This window comes from Oncorhynchus clarkii, chromosome 1 (genome assembly GCF_045791955.1).
Source record: "Oncorhynchus clarkii lewisi isolate Uvic-CL-2024 chromosome 1, UVic_Ocla_1.0, whole genome shotgun sequence".
Lineage (NCBI taxonomy): Eukaryota > Metazoa > Chordata > Actinopteri > Salmoniformes > Salmonidae > Oncorhynchus > Oncorhynchus clarkii.
This window is the reverse complement of record NC_092147.1, coordinates 77199974-77217239: the sequence shown is the minus strand read 5'-3', so window position 1 is coordinate 77217239 and position 17266 is coordinate 77199974. Positions and strand designations below refer to the sequence as shown.

General features: G+C 45.8%; 1 protein-coding gene across 2 annotated transcripts in view; it reads left to right on the top strand.

Moving 5' to 3' along the window:
- LOC139412626 (attractin-like protein 1) overlaps window positions 1-17266 on the top strand; it is a 319192-nt gene that overhangs the window by 49783 nt on the left and 252143 nt on the right. For both annotated transcript variants that reach the window (XM_071159320.1, XM_071159317.1), the window contains exons 8-10: window positions 6597-6852; window positions 8404-8587; window positions 12540-12694. In XM_071159320.1, coding sequence (XP_071015421.1) covers window positions 6597-6852; window positions 8404-8587; window positions 12540-12694 — 595 coding nt within the window. The remainder of the gene's footprint in view (window positions 1-6596; window positions 6853-8403; window positions 8588-12539; window positions 12695-17266) is intronic.

The window sequence follows — 17266 nt, the reverse complement described above, 5'->3', positions numbered from 1 at the left end:
GTAGACAGGGCTCTGTACATGTAGACAGGGCTCTGTACATGTAGACAGGGCTCTGTACGTGTAGACAGGGTTCTGCACGTGTAGACAGGGCTCTGTACGTGTAGACAGGGCTCTGTACATGTAGACAGGGTTCTGTACCTGTAGACAGGGTTCTGTACAGGTAGACAGGGCTCTGCACACGTAGACAGGGCTCTGTACACGTAGACAGGGCTCTGTACACGTAGACAGGGTTCTATACACGTAGGCAGGGTTCTATACACGTAGACAGGGTTCTTATACACGTAGACAGGGTTCTATACACGTAGACAGGGTTCTATACACGTAGACAGGGTTCTATACACGTAGACAGGGTTCTATACATGTAGACAGGGCTTTGTACATGTAGACGGGGCTCTCTCTTATCTGGCTCTTTCTGCTTCTCTGGGGGTTTCTCTCTACTTCACATATATTTTCTCTCTTTCCTCTCTCTCTCTCTGTCTGTTGGGTGAGGGAGTTAAGAGGATTGCCTCTCTGGGTCTGAGTAGCGATAACATGGCAGTAAGATGGATGTGGGGCCCTCAGGGTTGGTCAGAGAGCAGCAGGGCTACAGGCTTTGCTCTGGCTAACTGACTCTTCGGCTCACCAGGGGAAACAAGCATGACGACTACATCTGATCTGTTTGCTCTTTCTCTTCTTCCCTTGAAACTATAGAAGTCTGTCTGAATAACCCTGTTAAATAGAAAGTCTGCCTCTGGCGTGTGTGTGTGTGACTTAAAACTCTTTCTTTACTGCTAAGCTCTTAAGTGTTTGGGTCGCTTTCATGAAGAGGGACAAATGGATTTTCTATTAGATGTCTTACTATGGTTAGTGACCTAAGGGGATCCGGCTTTGTTTACGTGAGTTAAATTGAAGTAGTATTTTATGGCTCAGAGTTTATAGCTTGAAAGGCTGAGAAGTTTATTTTGGAATGACTCTCACTTCATTACTTGCAGTTTACAATACTTTAAAATGGTACCCCCATGGAAGACCTCACTAATTGTTTTGTCTTGTAAGGAATACTGCAAACGTTAAAGGTTCTACGTACTAACACACCTTTACAACTAGGCTAAGCTGCAGTCTGTGTTTGGGACATGCCAGGGGTTTATATTTTTATCGTAGAGTAACACAGTCATGACTTCAGATGGATTTGGGTGATGAGCAAGCATCTTGACACTGATCTGACCGCTAACCCCTTATTTCTGACCTGACCTCTAACCCCTTATCTCTGACCTGACCTTTAACCCCTTATCTCTGACCTGACCGCTAACCCCTCATCTCTGACCTGACTGCTAACCCCTTTTATCTCTGACCTCCCACTGACTCATGCTGTGACATTTTCATTTTATCAGTTGACTACAGAACCGTTCTCTTTTTGAAGGGGAACGTGAAAGGACTTATTGTCTAAAGGTTTTATGATAAGGTTTTATTCTCTAATGCAGCGTTGTTGATCAGAAATGAAATAGTAGATGAAATGATACACACCAAGGTCTTTTCTAATTGAGATGCCTGTCTGTAGTTTATCCTAGGATTACATTCAGAAATCCCCTTTACAAGTGACATTCTCTCTCAAAGGGAACTACATTTAAATGGGAACCTTTAATTTAGTCCGTGTTGTGAGGATTACCTTAGCTACTATACAGTGAACATGCTGAACTTCCAGACAGCTGCATTCACTCTTCTGCCGTGTGTGTGTGTGTGTGTGTGTGTGTGTGTGTGTGTGTGTGTGTGTGTGTCCATGCATACATGTATTATGAGTGTTTGTATGTGCAGCATGTGTGGACAGCCATGGCTGTGTGCCCACCTTTTCCCTATACCCTATCTTTCACATGTTCCATGCTTGTTTTGATTGATGTGAACACACTTAGCCCATCAAGTGTTTCTTTACCGTTCACAGTGGTGTACCACTGGTGTCTCCAGGTGTCAGTTCATCAGAAACTGAAACCTTTCAGGAAATGGAAGAAACGTTCCTACTGTATCAAATTCTATCAGTCACATGCACCGAATACAACAGTGAAATGCTTACAAGCCCTTAACCAACAATGCAATTTTAAGAAAATACCCCCCCAAAAAAGTAAGAAATAAGAATAACAAATAATTAAAGAGCAGCAGTAAATAACACTAGTGGGGCTATATACAGGGGGTACTGTGTATATTGTTAATTTGGTCAGTACCAGGGTTTCCGTTAGCCGGTAATAGCCGGCTTTTGGCCAATATAAAAATAGAAAAGCTAAAAAATGCTTTTAGCCTCTGTTGCTCCAGCATCTCAAACAGCAAATACAAAGTTAACGGAAGGCAGGCTTCATCAGCGCATCACACACCCCTTTGCAATGAGGCAGTATGCATTGAGAAAACATATACTTTAATTGTTGTAAACCTGAATGTTTTACTACATATTATGAGGCAGTATGCATTGAGAAAACATATACTTTAATTGTTGTAAACCTGAATGTTTTACTACATATTATGAGGCAGTATGCATTGAGAAAACATATACTTTAATTGTTGGAAACCTGAATGTTTTACTACATATTATGAGGCAGTATGCATTGAGAAAACATATACTTTAATTGGTGGAAACCTGAATGTTTTACTACATATTATGAGGCAGTATGCATTGAGAAAACATATACTTTAATTGTTGGAAACCTGAATGTTTTACTACATATTATGAGGCAGTATGCATTGAGAAAACATATACTTTAATTGTTGTAAACCTGAATGTTTTACTACATATTATGAGGCAGTATGCATTGAGAAAACATATACTTTAATTGTTGGAAACCTGAATGTTTTACTACATATTATGAGGCAGTATGCATTGAGAAAACATACTTTAATTGTTGTAAACCTGAATGTTTTACTACATATTATGAGGCAGTATGCATTGAGAAAACATATACTTTAATTGTTGTAAACCTGAATGTTTTACTACATATTATGAGGCAGTATGCATTGAGAAAACATATACTTTAATTGTTGTAAACCTGAATGTTTTACTACATATTATGAGGCAGTATGCATTGAGAAAACATATACTTTAATTGTTGGAAACCTGAATGTTTTACTACATATTATGAGGCAGTATGCATTGAGAAAACATACTTTAATTGTTGTAAACCTGAATGTTTTACTACATATTATGAGGCAGTATGCATTGAGAAAACATATACTTTAATTGTTGGAAACCTGAATGTTTTAATACATATTATGAGGCAGTATGCATTGAGAAAACATATACTTTAATTGTTGGAAACCTGAATGTTTTACTACATATTATGAGGCAGTATGCATTGAGAAAACATATACTTTAATTGTTGGAAACCTGAATGTTTTACTACATATTATGAGGCAGTATGCATTGAGAAAACATACTTTAATTGTTGTAAACCTGAATGTTTTACTACATATTATGAGGCAGTATGCATTGAGAAAACATATACTTTAATTGGTGGAAACCTGAATGTTTTACTACATATTATGAGGCAGTATGCATTGAGAAAACATATACTTTAATTGTTGGAAACCTGAATGTTTTACTACATATTATGAGGCATGTATTTTTGGCCAAAATCAGACCATATCTGTGGAGGCAATTATTTTATACTATATCAACTGTCATATCATTGTCTAGTAGCCTGGCTAAAATCAGACCATTTCTGTGGTGGTAATTATTTTATATAAACTTTATTTCATTGCATATTAGATCTCCCCTCTTTAAATACATTTTTTTGACAACAGTGTTTTCTTGCTAATTGCATTATGGAACAAACATTTGTGTGTAGCCCTACTACCTTGTGCACATTGCTGTACTTATGTGAAAAAATAGTTTTAAGCTAAGCATTCTGATCTGTTGCATGAGACTCATTGCTTTTTAAAGTTTATTTCTCGACAAGCTGACCAATAGAATAGGTACACTTTTCTACTATGTGGGACAGTAGATTGACAAAGGCCAGTGATATTGCTGTTTGTTACTTGTCTTGTTGGGGGAGGAAAAGGAAATGTGGACAGTTATTCTAACATCTTCAAAGTGGGCATCATTTCCTCCTCCACTTGCATCTTCTGTTAATATGAATTACCATCATCTAATTGGGATTCCTGTCATTCTGAGAACCGTGGGTGAAAGCTCTAACCAGATTACACACCCAATGCATATGGGTCCGGCAAATTTCTCAAATGTCCGGTAAATTAAAATGCTGCCGGTCAAATGTCCAGCGCCACATTTACCTAACAGAAACCCTGGTCAGAACAGAGATATTATAGTTGTACCTGTGTAACTTCCCCTCTGTTATAAAACCCAGCTCCTTCAGTCTGTTATAAAACCCAGCTCCTTCACTCTGTTATAAAACCCAGCTCCTTCAGTCTGTTATAAAACCCAGCTCCTTCACTCTGTTATAAAACCCAGCTCCTTCACTCTGTTATAAAACCCAGCTCCTTCACTCTGTTATAAAACCCAGCTCCTTCACTCTGTTCAGTTTCTCTGTAAGTGGGAAGCGCCTTGTTTGGCCGCTGTTCCTCAGCCACCAGCCCCACATACGTAAAGAAGGAATCCACAATTAGCATATAAATGAACACCTACTCTGAGGTTTTTAATGTAAGGCTTATGCTGAGCTAGTGCAGCACACACATCAAGCCAACAAACCTGGAAACGGGAACATGAGAGAATAGACTTCCAGGGTCAGGGATGGGACCACACACCCACGCCACACACCACCACCACCACACACACACTACACATCACGCACACCACACCACCACACACATACCACACACACACATTATTCCCCTCAAGTCTGTAACCCAACCCTGGGATATGTTATTCCTCTCTCTCCTCTAAGGATTGAGAGATTACGGTGTGTGCTGCTGCTAGGAATACAGCCCATTGCCCGCCCATTTCTGATTTTAATATACCGACAGAAGCAATAGCTCGTCTTTACGCATGCATTCAGATCATAGCGTTTATATAATATCCCCTGCTTGGTATTCACATTTTGTATTCACAAATCTGAAAAAGCCACCTTCAATAAGAGCTCCCTCTTAGTCGGAGGTGTAGCATCCCAGGGACACGTGGGGGAACTGAAGCGTGGGGGTTGCTGCTTAGCTGGTGGTGGTCAAACCATCCTACAGCCAGATGTGTTTACTAATTAAGTGTGTTGGGCTGTGTGTCGGGCTGTGTGTCGGGCTGTGTGTCGGGCTGTGTGTCGGGCTGCGTGTCGGGCTGCGTGTCGGGCTGCGTGTCGGGCTGCGTGTCGGGCTGCGTGTCGGGCTGCGTGTCGGGCTGCGTGTCGGGCTGCGTGTCGGCTGCGCGTCGGGCTGCGTGTGTCGGGCTGCGTGTGTCGGGCTGCGTGTCGGGCTGCTTGTTGGGCTGCGTGTTTTCTGCACACCTCTCCCTCCCAACTGCTTCTACTACAGGACTCAGACAGTGTGTGTGTGAGAGTAAACTTTTAATGGACAGAGGCAGGTTAAAAAATGGTATCATAGCATGTGTCAACAGACTGGGGATGACTAATGAGAAACCTTGTTCCGGTACGCCATTTCTTTTGTCACTGATCATTTGGACAAATCCTGATTTCACAGGTGTTCTTGTCTTCCTGAATTTCGGAAGGGGAGGGGACATTTGGCCCATAGACGAGCCTGAAACTTGCATAGAGTTGGTATATTTCTCCTAACATCTCCCCCAGAACTGTATTGAGCAACTGACGCAATTACGCAAGATTGTAGTTCTGGGGTTCGGGGATAAGTGTGAGAGAGATTCCGTTGGGGTTGGCAGTGAGTGCTGAGGTTATGTAGAAGGAGGGAACCAGATTTCCTTGACAGAAAATACATTGAGGCTCTTAAGGCTGTTGGGTCCCTTGTGGATGTGTTCGTGGCCAGGGAGACGGTATAATTGGCCCCCTGCGGTGCAGCGACACTGTTACCTGTGCCAGGATGTTCCAGTTGTTCCTGTGTGGGCTGAGCTCCTCTAGGTACTTTACAGTATGTTGCTCTATGTTTATGAAATGGAGCGTTGCTGTACAGTAGTAGTCTGCACTGTAAAAACAGGATGCCATAGCAATAATGACTGTATTATATAGCTGCATTAGAACCCTACAGCTGAAGTATCAAGATGCCTGAAAAGGTTTTAGTAGCATATTAAAGTTACTGTCAGGTTAAGGTAGTTGATTGTTATCTGTAGTATCATGTGATTCAGTGTATGGGGAGAAGCCAGTAGTTGACCTCGGTATGAGAGGGCTATAGCAGCAGCCTTTCTCAATGATTGTTGGTGTTCACAGCTATACCCTGTCTGTCTCTGTCGTGATTGGGGTCCAGAGATGATACACTCTTTGGAGAAGCTCATGGCCGTACAGCTCAATAATGCCAACACACACACACACACACACACACACACACACACGTGCAAGTATGGCATGCACACTGGGGAATGCGGTGTGTCTCACCTTCTTTTCATACTGAACACACAGAGAGCAGACATTCTGTCGAGGGCAGTTGTGGATAGAAACCTCTTTAATCTTGTGTGTTTTTATACAACCACAATCACTAACCCTCTGTCATCTCATGCTGCTGATGTTTTCCCCCCTCAGGACGACATCTACATGTACGGGGGGAAGCTGGAGGCTGGTTCAGGCAACGTGACAGACGAGCTGTGGGTCTTCAACATCCCTAGTCGTACTTGGACCCTGAAGAACCCCAGCAGCCTGGTCCAGGGACAGCCCTACGCCGTGGAGGGTCACTCCGCCCACCTGGCTGAACTGACCAATGGGGATGTGGTCATGGTGGTTCTCTTCGGCTACTCCCCTGTCTACAGCTACATCAGCAAAGTGCAGGAGTACAACATCAGTAGGTCCAACAGTGGCTAGGTGGATGGGTCGTGGGGTTTTCAGCCATGATGAGTAATCCACATGAATGAATTCAGATTTTACATTCCTACAGCCCAGTGGCAGATTTCGAGCCTTCCAAAATAGGCAAAGTGACAGCAACAACCATAGATGCCCGCAGCAACGTTGTATTCATTTCATGGTGCTTAGCGACGAAAACATTGTTGCTGGGGTCATCATTGGGTGTCTCTTAATGGAAGGCCCATGATCTTTCATGTTTAGCCACAGCACTCCTATTTCCATTAAAAGCCTCCTGGGTGTGCCCACACCTGCATAGTACTGTTATAATCTTATTGTTTTGATGGTAAACACACCTACCGTCTATTCACAGAGCCTTTAAGGTTGTCCTCTTGAATGCTGTTGGCCAAGGTTCTTTGACCAGAGCTTGTGACCACTGTGGAACCCCTAGGTTTTTCATACCAGCAGATGGCGCTACAGTACAGTGCTTTGAGGGGTTACGATCAGGTGAATGCCTGCATTACAAGGCATTTTATCCTGTAGGAGACTCCACGGCAGGACAGCTCACTGCAGACCAGTTCAGCCACATTAAAGCCTGTGGAGAGAGTTGGAACATCTACAGTCTTGGGTACTCTAGGGCACACTTAGTGCTCAGGGTAAAATAAGTGGGTACTAGACTGTGAATGTAATTGATTTGGGTAAGAGACATATACAATAAAATGTGTAATGTGGACCCAGAGGATAGCACTTACAAGTATTAACAAAAAAATGTGTTTCCAATGTGGTCCTCATGCACGCATACTCTCTCACTGTCTCGCCCTCTGTCTTTTCTCTTCTCACCTCTCTCTCATCATTAAGAGTAGCTGGCACCTAGGCCGGACCGTCTGGGAGAAGACATGATTAATGAGTTCTACTCATCCCTCTCCCCTCATCCCCCTCCCTCATATCGCTCCGTCTCTCTCTGTCTCTCTGTGTGTGATCAAACCATATTTATCCTGTAATTAGTTTTATTTAGAGCACTATGGATATTGTGATATTTCATCACATTCGGACAGAGTTGTGTCTCTTCATTCGGACGGACTTGAGTCTCTTCATTCGGACGGACTTGAGTCTCTTCATTCGGACGGACTTGAGTCTCTTCATTCGGACGGACTTGAGTCTCTTCATTCGGACGGACTTGAGTCTCTTCATTCGGACGGACTTGAGTCTCTTCATTCGGACGGACTTGAGTCTCTTCATTCGGACGGACTTGAGTCTCTTCATTCGGACGGACTTGAGTCTCTTCATTCGGACGGACTTCAGTCTGCCAGTTGTGGATACATCTCAGTGTATCCGCATGTTCCGTGGCCTCCCCCTCTCTCCATCCCTTCCTTCATCTCTCACAAGGGGACTTTAAGTGCTCTCTCCCGCTGGCTCTGTCTGTCTCCCAGAGGCAGCCTTTTATACACACACTCATTTGGCACACTTATTCTCCGCACTGTATGTCTCAAAGCTGATCCAATCATGTTGGCCAACTCACACTAAGATGCACTTCTCTTTTGCCTCTGTCACACAGGGACAAACTCCTGGCAGGTCCCTGAGACCAACGGGGCCATTGTCCAGGGTGGCTATGGCCACAGCAGTGTGTATGACAGCTCCAGCAGGTGTGTTTACGTCCACGGGGGCTACAAGGCCCTGCCTGCCAACAAGTATGGCCTGGTGGATGAACTGTATCGCTATGAGGTCCAGACACAGACCTGGTGAGTGATATTAGCTTGGTAGAGTGTCTGTCTGCCTGGTTCTCTGTCTGACTCTCTCTGTCTCTGCCGGCCTCTCTGTCTGTCTCTGCCGGCCTCTCTGTCTGTCTCTGCCGGTCTCTCTGTCTCTGCCGGCCTCTCTGTCTGTCTCTGCCGGCCTCTCTGTCTGTCTCTGCCGGCCTCTCTGTCTGTCTCTGCCGGCCTCTCTGTCTGTCTCTGCCGGCCTCCCTGTCTGTCTCTGCCGGCCTCTCTGTCTGTCTCTGCCGGCCTCTCTGTCTGTCTCTGCCGGCCTCTCTGTCTGTCTCTGCCGGCTTGTATCAGTGGATGCATATTCACTTGAGAGTTCAGCTGTATTAATTTGCCAGCCCTGAGAAAAAGGTGTGTAAAGTAAGCATACTTTCCCCAGTGCCCCAGTAGCATAATGCATTTATTTGCTAAACTCCCTAGTTACGAGGCAATGCATTTCATGTATTTCTTTGCTCCCTCTGTGTTGGAGTTTAGACTAGCTGTAAGTCTACTTGTTGTCAGGATGACTTTAAAACAACACTGTTCAATGGTGAAACCCCCAGTGATCTATGTAGAGAATTACTCTTGGGGGGCCTACAGAAAGTGAAGAAAAGCGTAGTGACAGGCAGTGAGCACACTAGCCCCCCCCCCGGCCCAAACAGGTCAGGAGTGGTTTGGAGCTACAGACGTTCTATTGGACCTGGCACGGTCTAATAACAGGTGGGTAGACTGGGTGGGCTGTGTGTGAGACACACTCAGGACATTCCTGTGTGTGTGTTTTGGTTGGTCCTGTCTGTTGAGACTTTCTCTCGAGTGGACGGTCATCGTCCACTGCAACATGTTTTCGGCTGTCGTTTCCATTGGAAATGAAAACATTGCCCTGCGGTTTGTTTAGTGATGTTCAGTGTACAGATGTTTTGCGGAAAAGCAAATTGCTTTGGACACTTTTCACATCCCTTATATTAGGTAGAAGATGTCAGCCGCCATGTTTAACACCAAGATGCTTGTCTTGCCTATGTTCAGACACGGTGCCTAGACACTCACTGCTGGATAGTTGAAAAGCCCAAATTGAAAAAGCACACCAATGCAATAGTCAGCATTATATTGTTGGGAGGTACACATACGACATTATATTGTTGGGAGGTACACATACCACATTATATTGTTGGGAGGGACACATACCACATTATATTGTTGGGAGGTACACATACCACATTATATTGTTGGGAGGTACACATACCACATTATATTGTTGGGAGGTACACATACAACATTATATTGTTGGGAGGTACACATACAACATTATATTGTTGGGAGGTACACATACCACATTATATTGTTGGGAGGTACACATACCACATTATATTGTTGGGAGGTACACATACCACATTGTATTGTTGGGAGGTACACATACAACATTGTATTGTTGGGAGGTACACATACCACATTATATTGTTGGGAGGTACACATACCACATTATATTGTTGGGAGGTACACATACGACATTATATTGTTGGGAGGTACACATACCACATTATATTGTTGGGAGGTACACATACCACATTATATTGTTGGGAGGTACACATACAACATTATATTGTTGGGAGGTACACATACAACATTATATTGTTGGGAGGTACACATACCACATTATATTGTTGGGAGGTACACATACCACATTATATTGTTGGGAGGTACACATACCACATTATATTGTTGGGAGGTACACATACCACATTATATTGTTGGGAGGTACACATACCACATTATATTGTTGGGAGGTACACATACCACATTATATTGTTGGGAGGTACACATACCACATTATATTGTTGGGAGGTACACATACCACATTATATTGTTGGGAGGTACACATACCACATTATATTGTTGGGAGGTACACATACCACATTATATTGTTGGGAGGTACACATACCACATTATATTGTTGGGAGGTACACATACCACATTATATTGTTGGGAGGTACACATACAACATTATATTGTTGGGAGGTACACATACCACATTATATTGTTGGGAGGTACACATACCACATTATATTGTTGGGAGGTACACATACAACATTGTATTGTTGGGAGGTACACATACAACATTGTATTGTTGGGAGGTACACATACCACATTATATTGTTGGGAGGTACACATACCACATTATATTGTTGGGAGGTACACATACAACATTATATTGTTGGGAGGTACACATACAACATTATATTGTTGGGAGGTACACATACCACATTATATTGTTGGGAGGTACACATACCACATTATATTGTTGGGAGGTACACATACCACATTATATTGTTGGGAGGTACACATACCACATTATATTGTTGGGAGGTACACATACGACATTATATTGTTGGGAGGTACACATACCACATTATATTGTTGGGAGGAACACATAAGACATTATATTGTTGGGAGGTACACATACCACATTATATTGTTGGGAGGTACACATACCACATTATATTGTTGGGAGGTACACATACCACATTATATTGTTGGGAGGTACACATACCACATTATATTGTTGGGAGGTACACATACCACATTATATTGTTGGGAGGTACACATACCACATTATATTGTTGGGAGGTACACATACAACATTATATTGTTGGGAGGTACACATACCACATTATATTGTTGGGAGGTACACATACCACATTATATTGTTGGGAGGTACACATACCACATTATATTGTTGGGAGGTACACATACCACATTATATTGTTGGGAGGTACACATATTTAGACACACAGTGCCAAACTGGCTGTGACCCCACTCTCCAAGGGTGTCTCATTAATACACAGCTGGTCCTGGCTAGGCTCGGGATCGTACAGCTGGTCCTGGCTAGGCTCGGGATCGTACAGCTGGTCCTGGCTAGGCTCAGGATAGTACAGCTGGTCCTGGCTAGGCTCGGGATAGTACAGCTGGTCCTGGCTAGGCTCGGGATAGTACAGCTGGTCCTGGCTAGGCTGCTGATCCTGGCTTGGCTATTGGTCCTGGCTAGGCTGTGGATAGTACAGCTGGTCCTGGCTAGGCTGTGGATAGTACAGCTGGTCCTGGCTAGGCTGTTGATAGTACAGCTGGTCCTGGCTAGGCTGTTGATAGTACAGCTGGTCCTGGCTAGGCTGTTGATAGTACAGCTGGTCCTGGCTAGGCTGTTGATAGTACAGCTGGTCCTGGCTAGGGATGGTGCAGCTGGTCCTGGCTAGGGATAGTGCAGCTGGTCCTGGCTAGGGATAGTGCAGCTGGTCCTGGCTAGGGATAGTGCAGCTGGTCCCGGCTAGGGATAGTGCAGCTGGTCCTGGCTAGGCTAAGGATAGTACAGCTGGTCCTGGCTAGGCTAGGGATAGTATAGCTGGTCCTGGCTAGGCTAGGGATAGTACAGCGGGTCCTGGCTAGGTTAGTGATATTACAGCGGGTCTTGGCTTGGTTAGTCATAGTACAGCTGGTCCTGGGTAGGCTATTGGTCCTGGCTAAACTATGGATAGTACAGCTAATCCTGGCTAGGCTAGTGATAGTCCAGCTGGTCCTGGCTAGGCTAGTGATAGCACAGCTGTTCTTAAGCAGAACGTGGGGACTGTGCACCTTGACCCTAGCAGAGGAGAGGAAGGGAGGCGGTAGATTGGGCTCAGACATATTCCTGTACAGTTTCCCGTGTGTGTGTGTGTGTGTGTGTGTGTGTCCATGGTGCCACATTATTGATGGCGTCTGTCTGGGTATTTGACCTAGCCTATGGAGAGTGACCTTCAGACCAACTGTTCCCTTACATAAGCCACGTGACCCAGACTGGCCCACACACTGCTGTAATCCACACCCAGGGATGGACACGCATGCCCTCGCACACACTCTCATAATTGACACATTAAAACATTAGCATGGTGACTGAGTACAGTGCTGATGTGTGTGTTGACAGGATGATCCTGAGAGAGAGTGGTCTGGCGCGGTACCTCCACACAGCAGTGCTGACCAGTGGGACTCTGCTGGTGTTTGGAGGAAACACCCACAACGACACGTCCCTCAGTAACGGAGCCAAGTGCTTCTCTGCTGACTTCCTGGCCTACGACATGGGTAAGTACCAATCATATGCATGCACACATCATAGTTAAGAACCACATCCTCCTCATCTGTTGTTGGTATAGCTGGTCCTGGCTAGGCTAGTGATAATGCAGCTGGTCCTCGCTATGCTATGGATTGTGCAGCTGGACCTGGCTAGGCTAGTGATAGTGCAGCTGGTCCTGGCTAGGCTAGTGATAGTGCAGCTGGTCCTGGCTAGGCTAGTGATAGTGCAGCTGGTCCTGGCTAGGCTAGTGATAATGCAGCTGCTCCTCGCTATGCTATGGATTGTGCAGCTGGTCTTGGCTAGGCTAGTGATAGTGCAGCTGGTCCTGGCTAGGCTTATGGTCCTGGCTAGGCTATGGATAGTGCAGCTGGTCCTGGCTAGGCTTATGGTCCTGGCTAGGCTATGGATAGTGCAGCTGGTCCTGGCTAGGCTGGTGATTAGTATAGCTGGTCCTGGCTAGGCTAGTGATGGTGCAGCTGGTTCTGGCTAGGCTAGTGATGGTGCAGCTGGTTCTGGCTAGGCTATGGATAGTACAGCTGGTTCTGGCTAGGCTGGTGATTAGTATAGCTGGTCCTGGCTAGGCTAGTGATGGTGCAGCTGGTTCTGGCTAGGCTAGTGATGGTGCAGCTGGTTCTGGCTAGGCTAGTGATGGTGCAGCTGGTTCTGGCTAGTCTAGTGATGGTGCAGCTGGTTCTGGCTAGGCTAGTGATGGTGCAGCTAGTTCTGGCTAGTCTAGTGATGGTGCAGCTGGTTCTGGCTAGTCTAGTGATGGTGCAGCTGGTTCTGGCTAGGCTAGTGATGGTGCAGCTAGTTCTGGCTAGTCTAGTGATGGTGCAGCTGGTTCTGGCTAGGCTATGGATAGTACAGCTGGTCCTGGCTAGGCTAGTGATGGTGCAGCTAGTTCTGGCTAGGCTATGGATAGTACAGCTGGTTCTGGCTAGGCTAGTGATGGTGCAGCTGGTTCTGGCTAGGCTAGTGATGGTGCAGCTGGTTCTGGCTAGTCTAGTGATGGTGCAGCTGGTTCTGGCTAGGCTAGTGATGATGCAGCTGGTTCTGGCTAGGCTAGTGATGGTGCAGCTGGTCCTCGCTAGGCTGGTGATGGTGCAGCTGGTTCTGGCTAGGCTAGTGATGGTGCAGCTGGTCCTCGCTAGGCTGGTGATGGTGCAGCTGGTTCTGGCTCGTCTAGTGATGGTGCAGCTGGCCCCTCGCTAGGCTATGGATAGTACATCTGGTCCTCACTAGGCTAGTGATTGTCCATCTGTTGTTGGTTTGACGCAATCCTTATGTTTTGAGCTGACTGTATTCGACTCCTGTTTATTTTGCTTTGAAAATACGAGTTACCAGCTTCAACTTCCGGGCATATGGTACAGGAATAGAAGTGACCTACTTTACCTGTACTTAAATAAGTATAACCAACCCCCCCACCTTACAATACCACACATTCCTCCATGCAAACATCATACGTGTGATGTTCATTGCTACAAGCGTGTGCCCACCCACCAACTCACTCCCATCAGAGTTGAACCCTGACCCCTAAAGCCATAGTTGTCATTTGTCATTCTCCACTGTTAGTTGCCTCCCAGGCCTGGGTCCACAGAGACACACACAGTGTGTGTAACCAAAGAAGAACTGACAGGTGACATTCTGCAGCCCTAGGGAAAGGGTGTTTACTGACTTTTGACCTCAACATATAGCAGCACTAGGCTTTATGAAAGTCAAGTTGAAGTGCAAAGCTAAGATACACTACATGACCAAAAGTATGCTCGTCGAACATCTCATTTCAAAATCATTGGCATTAATATGGAGTTGGTCCCCCCTTTGCTGCTATAACAGCCTCCACTCTCCTGGGAGGGGTTTCCACTAGATGTTGGAACATTGCTGCGGGTACTTACTTCCATTCAGCCACAAGCGCATGATTGAGGTCGGGCACTGATGTTTGGCGATTAGGCTTGGCTCGCAGTCGGCGTTCCAATTCATCCCAAAGATGTTCAATGGGGCTGAGGTCAGTGCTCTGTGCAGGCCAGTCAAGTTCTTCCACAATCCTTTCTTTATGGACCTCGCTTTGTGCACAGGGGCATTGTCATGCTGAAACAGGAAAGGGCATTCCCCAAACTGTTGCCACAAAGTTGGAAGCACAGAATCGTCTAGAATGTCATTCTATGCTGTAGCGTTAAGATTTCCCTCCAATGGAACTAAGGGGCCTAGTCCGAACAATGAAAAACAGCACAACCATTATTCCTCCTCCACCAAATTTTACAGTTGGCACTATGCATTCGGGCAGGTAGCGTTCTTTTGGCATCCGCCAAACCCAGATTCGTCTGTTGGACTGCCAGATGGAAAAGTGTGATACATCACTCCAGAGAAAGCGTTTCCACTGCTCCAGAGTCCAATGGTGGCAAGCTTTACACCACTCCAGCCGAAGCTTGGGATTGCGCATGGTGATCTTAAGCTTGTGTGCGGCTGCTCGGCCATGGAAACCCATTTCATGAAGCTCCCGACAAACAGTTATTGTGCTGACGTTGCTTCTAGAGGTAGTTTGGAACTCGGTAGTGAGTGTTGCATCTGAGGACAGACGATTTTTACGTGTTACGCGCTTCAGCACTTGGCGATCCCGTTCTGTGAGCTTGTGTGGCCAACCACTTTGCGGCTGAGCCTTTGTAGCTCCTCGACGTTTCCACTTCACAGTAACAGCACTTAACCGGGGCAGCTCTAGCAGGGCAGAAATTTGACGAACTGACTTGTTGGAAAGGTAGCATCCTATGGTGGTGCCATGTGGAAAGTCACTGAGCACTTCAGTAAGGTCATTCTACTGCCAATCTTTGTCTATGGAGATTGCATGGCGGTGTGCTCGATTTTATACATGTGTCAGCAACTGGTGTGGTTGAAATAGCCAAATCCACTAATTTGAAGGGGTGTCCACATATTTTTGTATATATAGTGTATATTTTCCCTAGGGGTGAATACCCAGCCTCGGATACCTGAGATGGAGGATCACGTTCTGTTGTAACAGTTACGGTAGACATTCTTTACATTTGAAAAGTGGAACTAGCCATAAACCAAAAGGTAATCGTAACTCATAGACTTCATTTCTCCGGGAAAGTTGTTTTGCTCTTGTATTTGGAGTTAGTACTAAAGGTTTAGAGCTATGTGTGTTCCTTCCTGTGTGTGTTTTTGGACCCCCTGGGTGTTTTACGTGAGATCTGATGTGAGTAACAGATCACCTTTCAGTAATACAGTGGGGATCATTAACACCCCATAAAGAGCTATAGAATGGGAGCTGGCCAGATGGCGTCTGCTCTTATATGAATATTCGTTTTGAATACAGTGACTGCAGGGGCATTACAGGGCATGCTGATGACAGAGAGGGAAGGAAGGAAGGCAGGGGGTGATGCAGGCAGGGAGTGATGGCGGGAGGCAGGCAGGCAGGGAAGGTGTGATGCAGGGAATTGAGGGAGGGTGGGATGCAAGGAGGGAGGGAGGCAGGCAAGGAGGGAGGGAGGCAGGCAAGGAGGGAGGGTGTGATGCAAGGAAGGAGGGTGTGATGCAAGGAGGGAGGGTGTGATGCAAGGAGGGAGGGAGTGATGCAAGGAAGGAGGGTGTGATGCAAGGAAGGAGGGTGTGATGCAAGGAGGGAGGGTGTGATGCAAGGAGGGCGGGTGTGATGCAAGGAGGGAGGGTGTGATGCAAGGAGGGAGGGTGTGATGCAAGGAGGGAGGGTGCGATGCAAGGAGGGAGGGTGTGATGCAAGGAGGGAGGATGTGATGCAAGGAAGTAGGGAGGGTGTGATGCAAGGAAGGAGGGAGGGAGGGTGGGAGGCAGGCAGGCAAGGAAGGAGGGTGTGATGCAGGAAGGGAGGGTGGGATACAGGGAGGGAGGCAAGGGGGGAGGGATGCAGGAAGTTTGGGGAGCAAAAGGGAGGGAGAGACTACGGAAAAAGAAGGAACAGCACATCAGAAATCAGCTCAATGTAATAGAAGAATCCATACACTTTAACCACTTCTGGGAAAATTGTTAAACACTAAACAAACAACACGAAGAGTTATCTATCCAAAACGGAAATGTATGGGTAAACCTCTTCTCCAATCTTTTTGGCCCTATAACAAAGAACAAACAGCAAAAACATATAAACTCAGCAAAAAAAGAAACGTCCTCTCACTGTCAACTGCGTTTATTTTCAGCAAACTTAGCATGTGTAAATATTTGTATGAACTTAACAAGTTCCACAGACATGTGACTAACAGAAATTGAATAATGTGTCCCTGAACAAAGGCGGGGTTCAAATCAAAAGTACCAGTCAGTATCTGGTGTGGCCACCAGCTGCATTAAGTACTGCAGTGCATCTCCTCCTCATGGACTGCACCAGATTTGCCAGTTCTTGCTGTGAGATGTTACTGCACTCTTCCACCAAGGCACCTGCAAGTTCCTGGACATGTCTGGGGGGAATGGCCCTAGCCCTCACCCTCCGATCCAACAGGTCCCAGATGTGCTCAAAGGAATTGAGATCCAGGCTCTTCGCTGGCCATGGCAGACATTACTGTCTTGCAGGAAATCACGAAACAGAATGAGTAGTATGGCTGGTT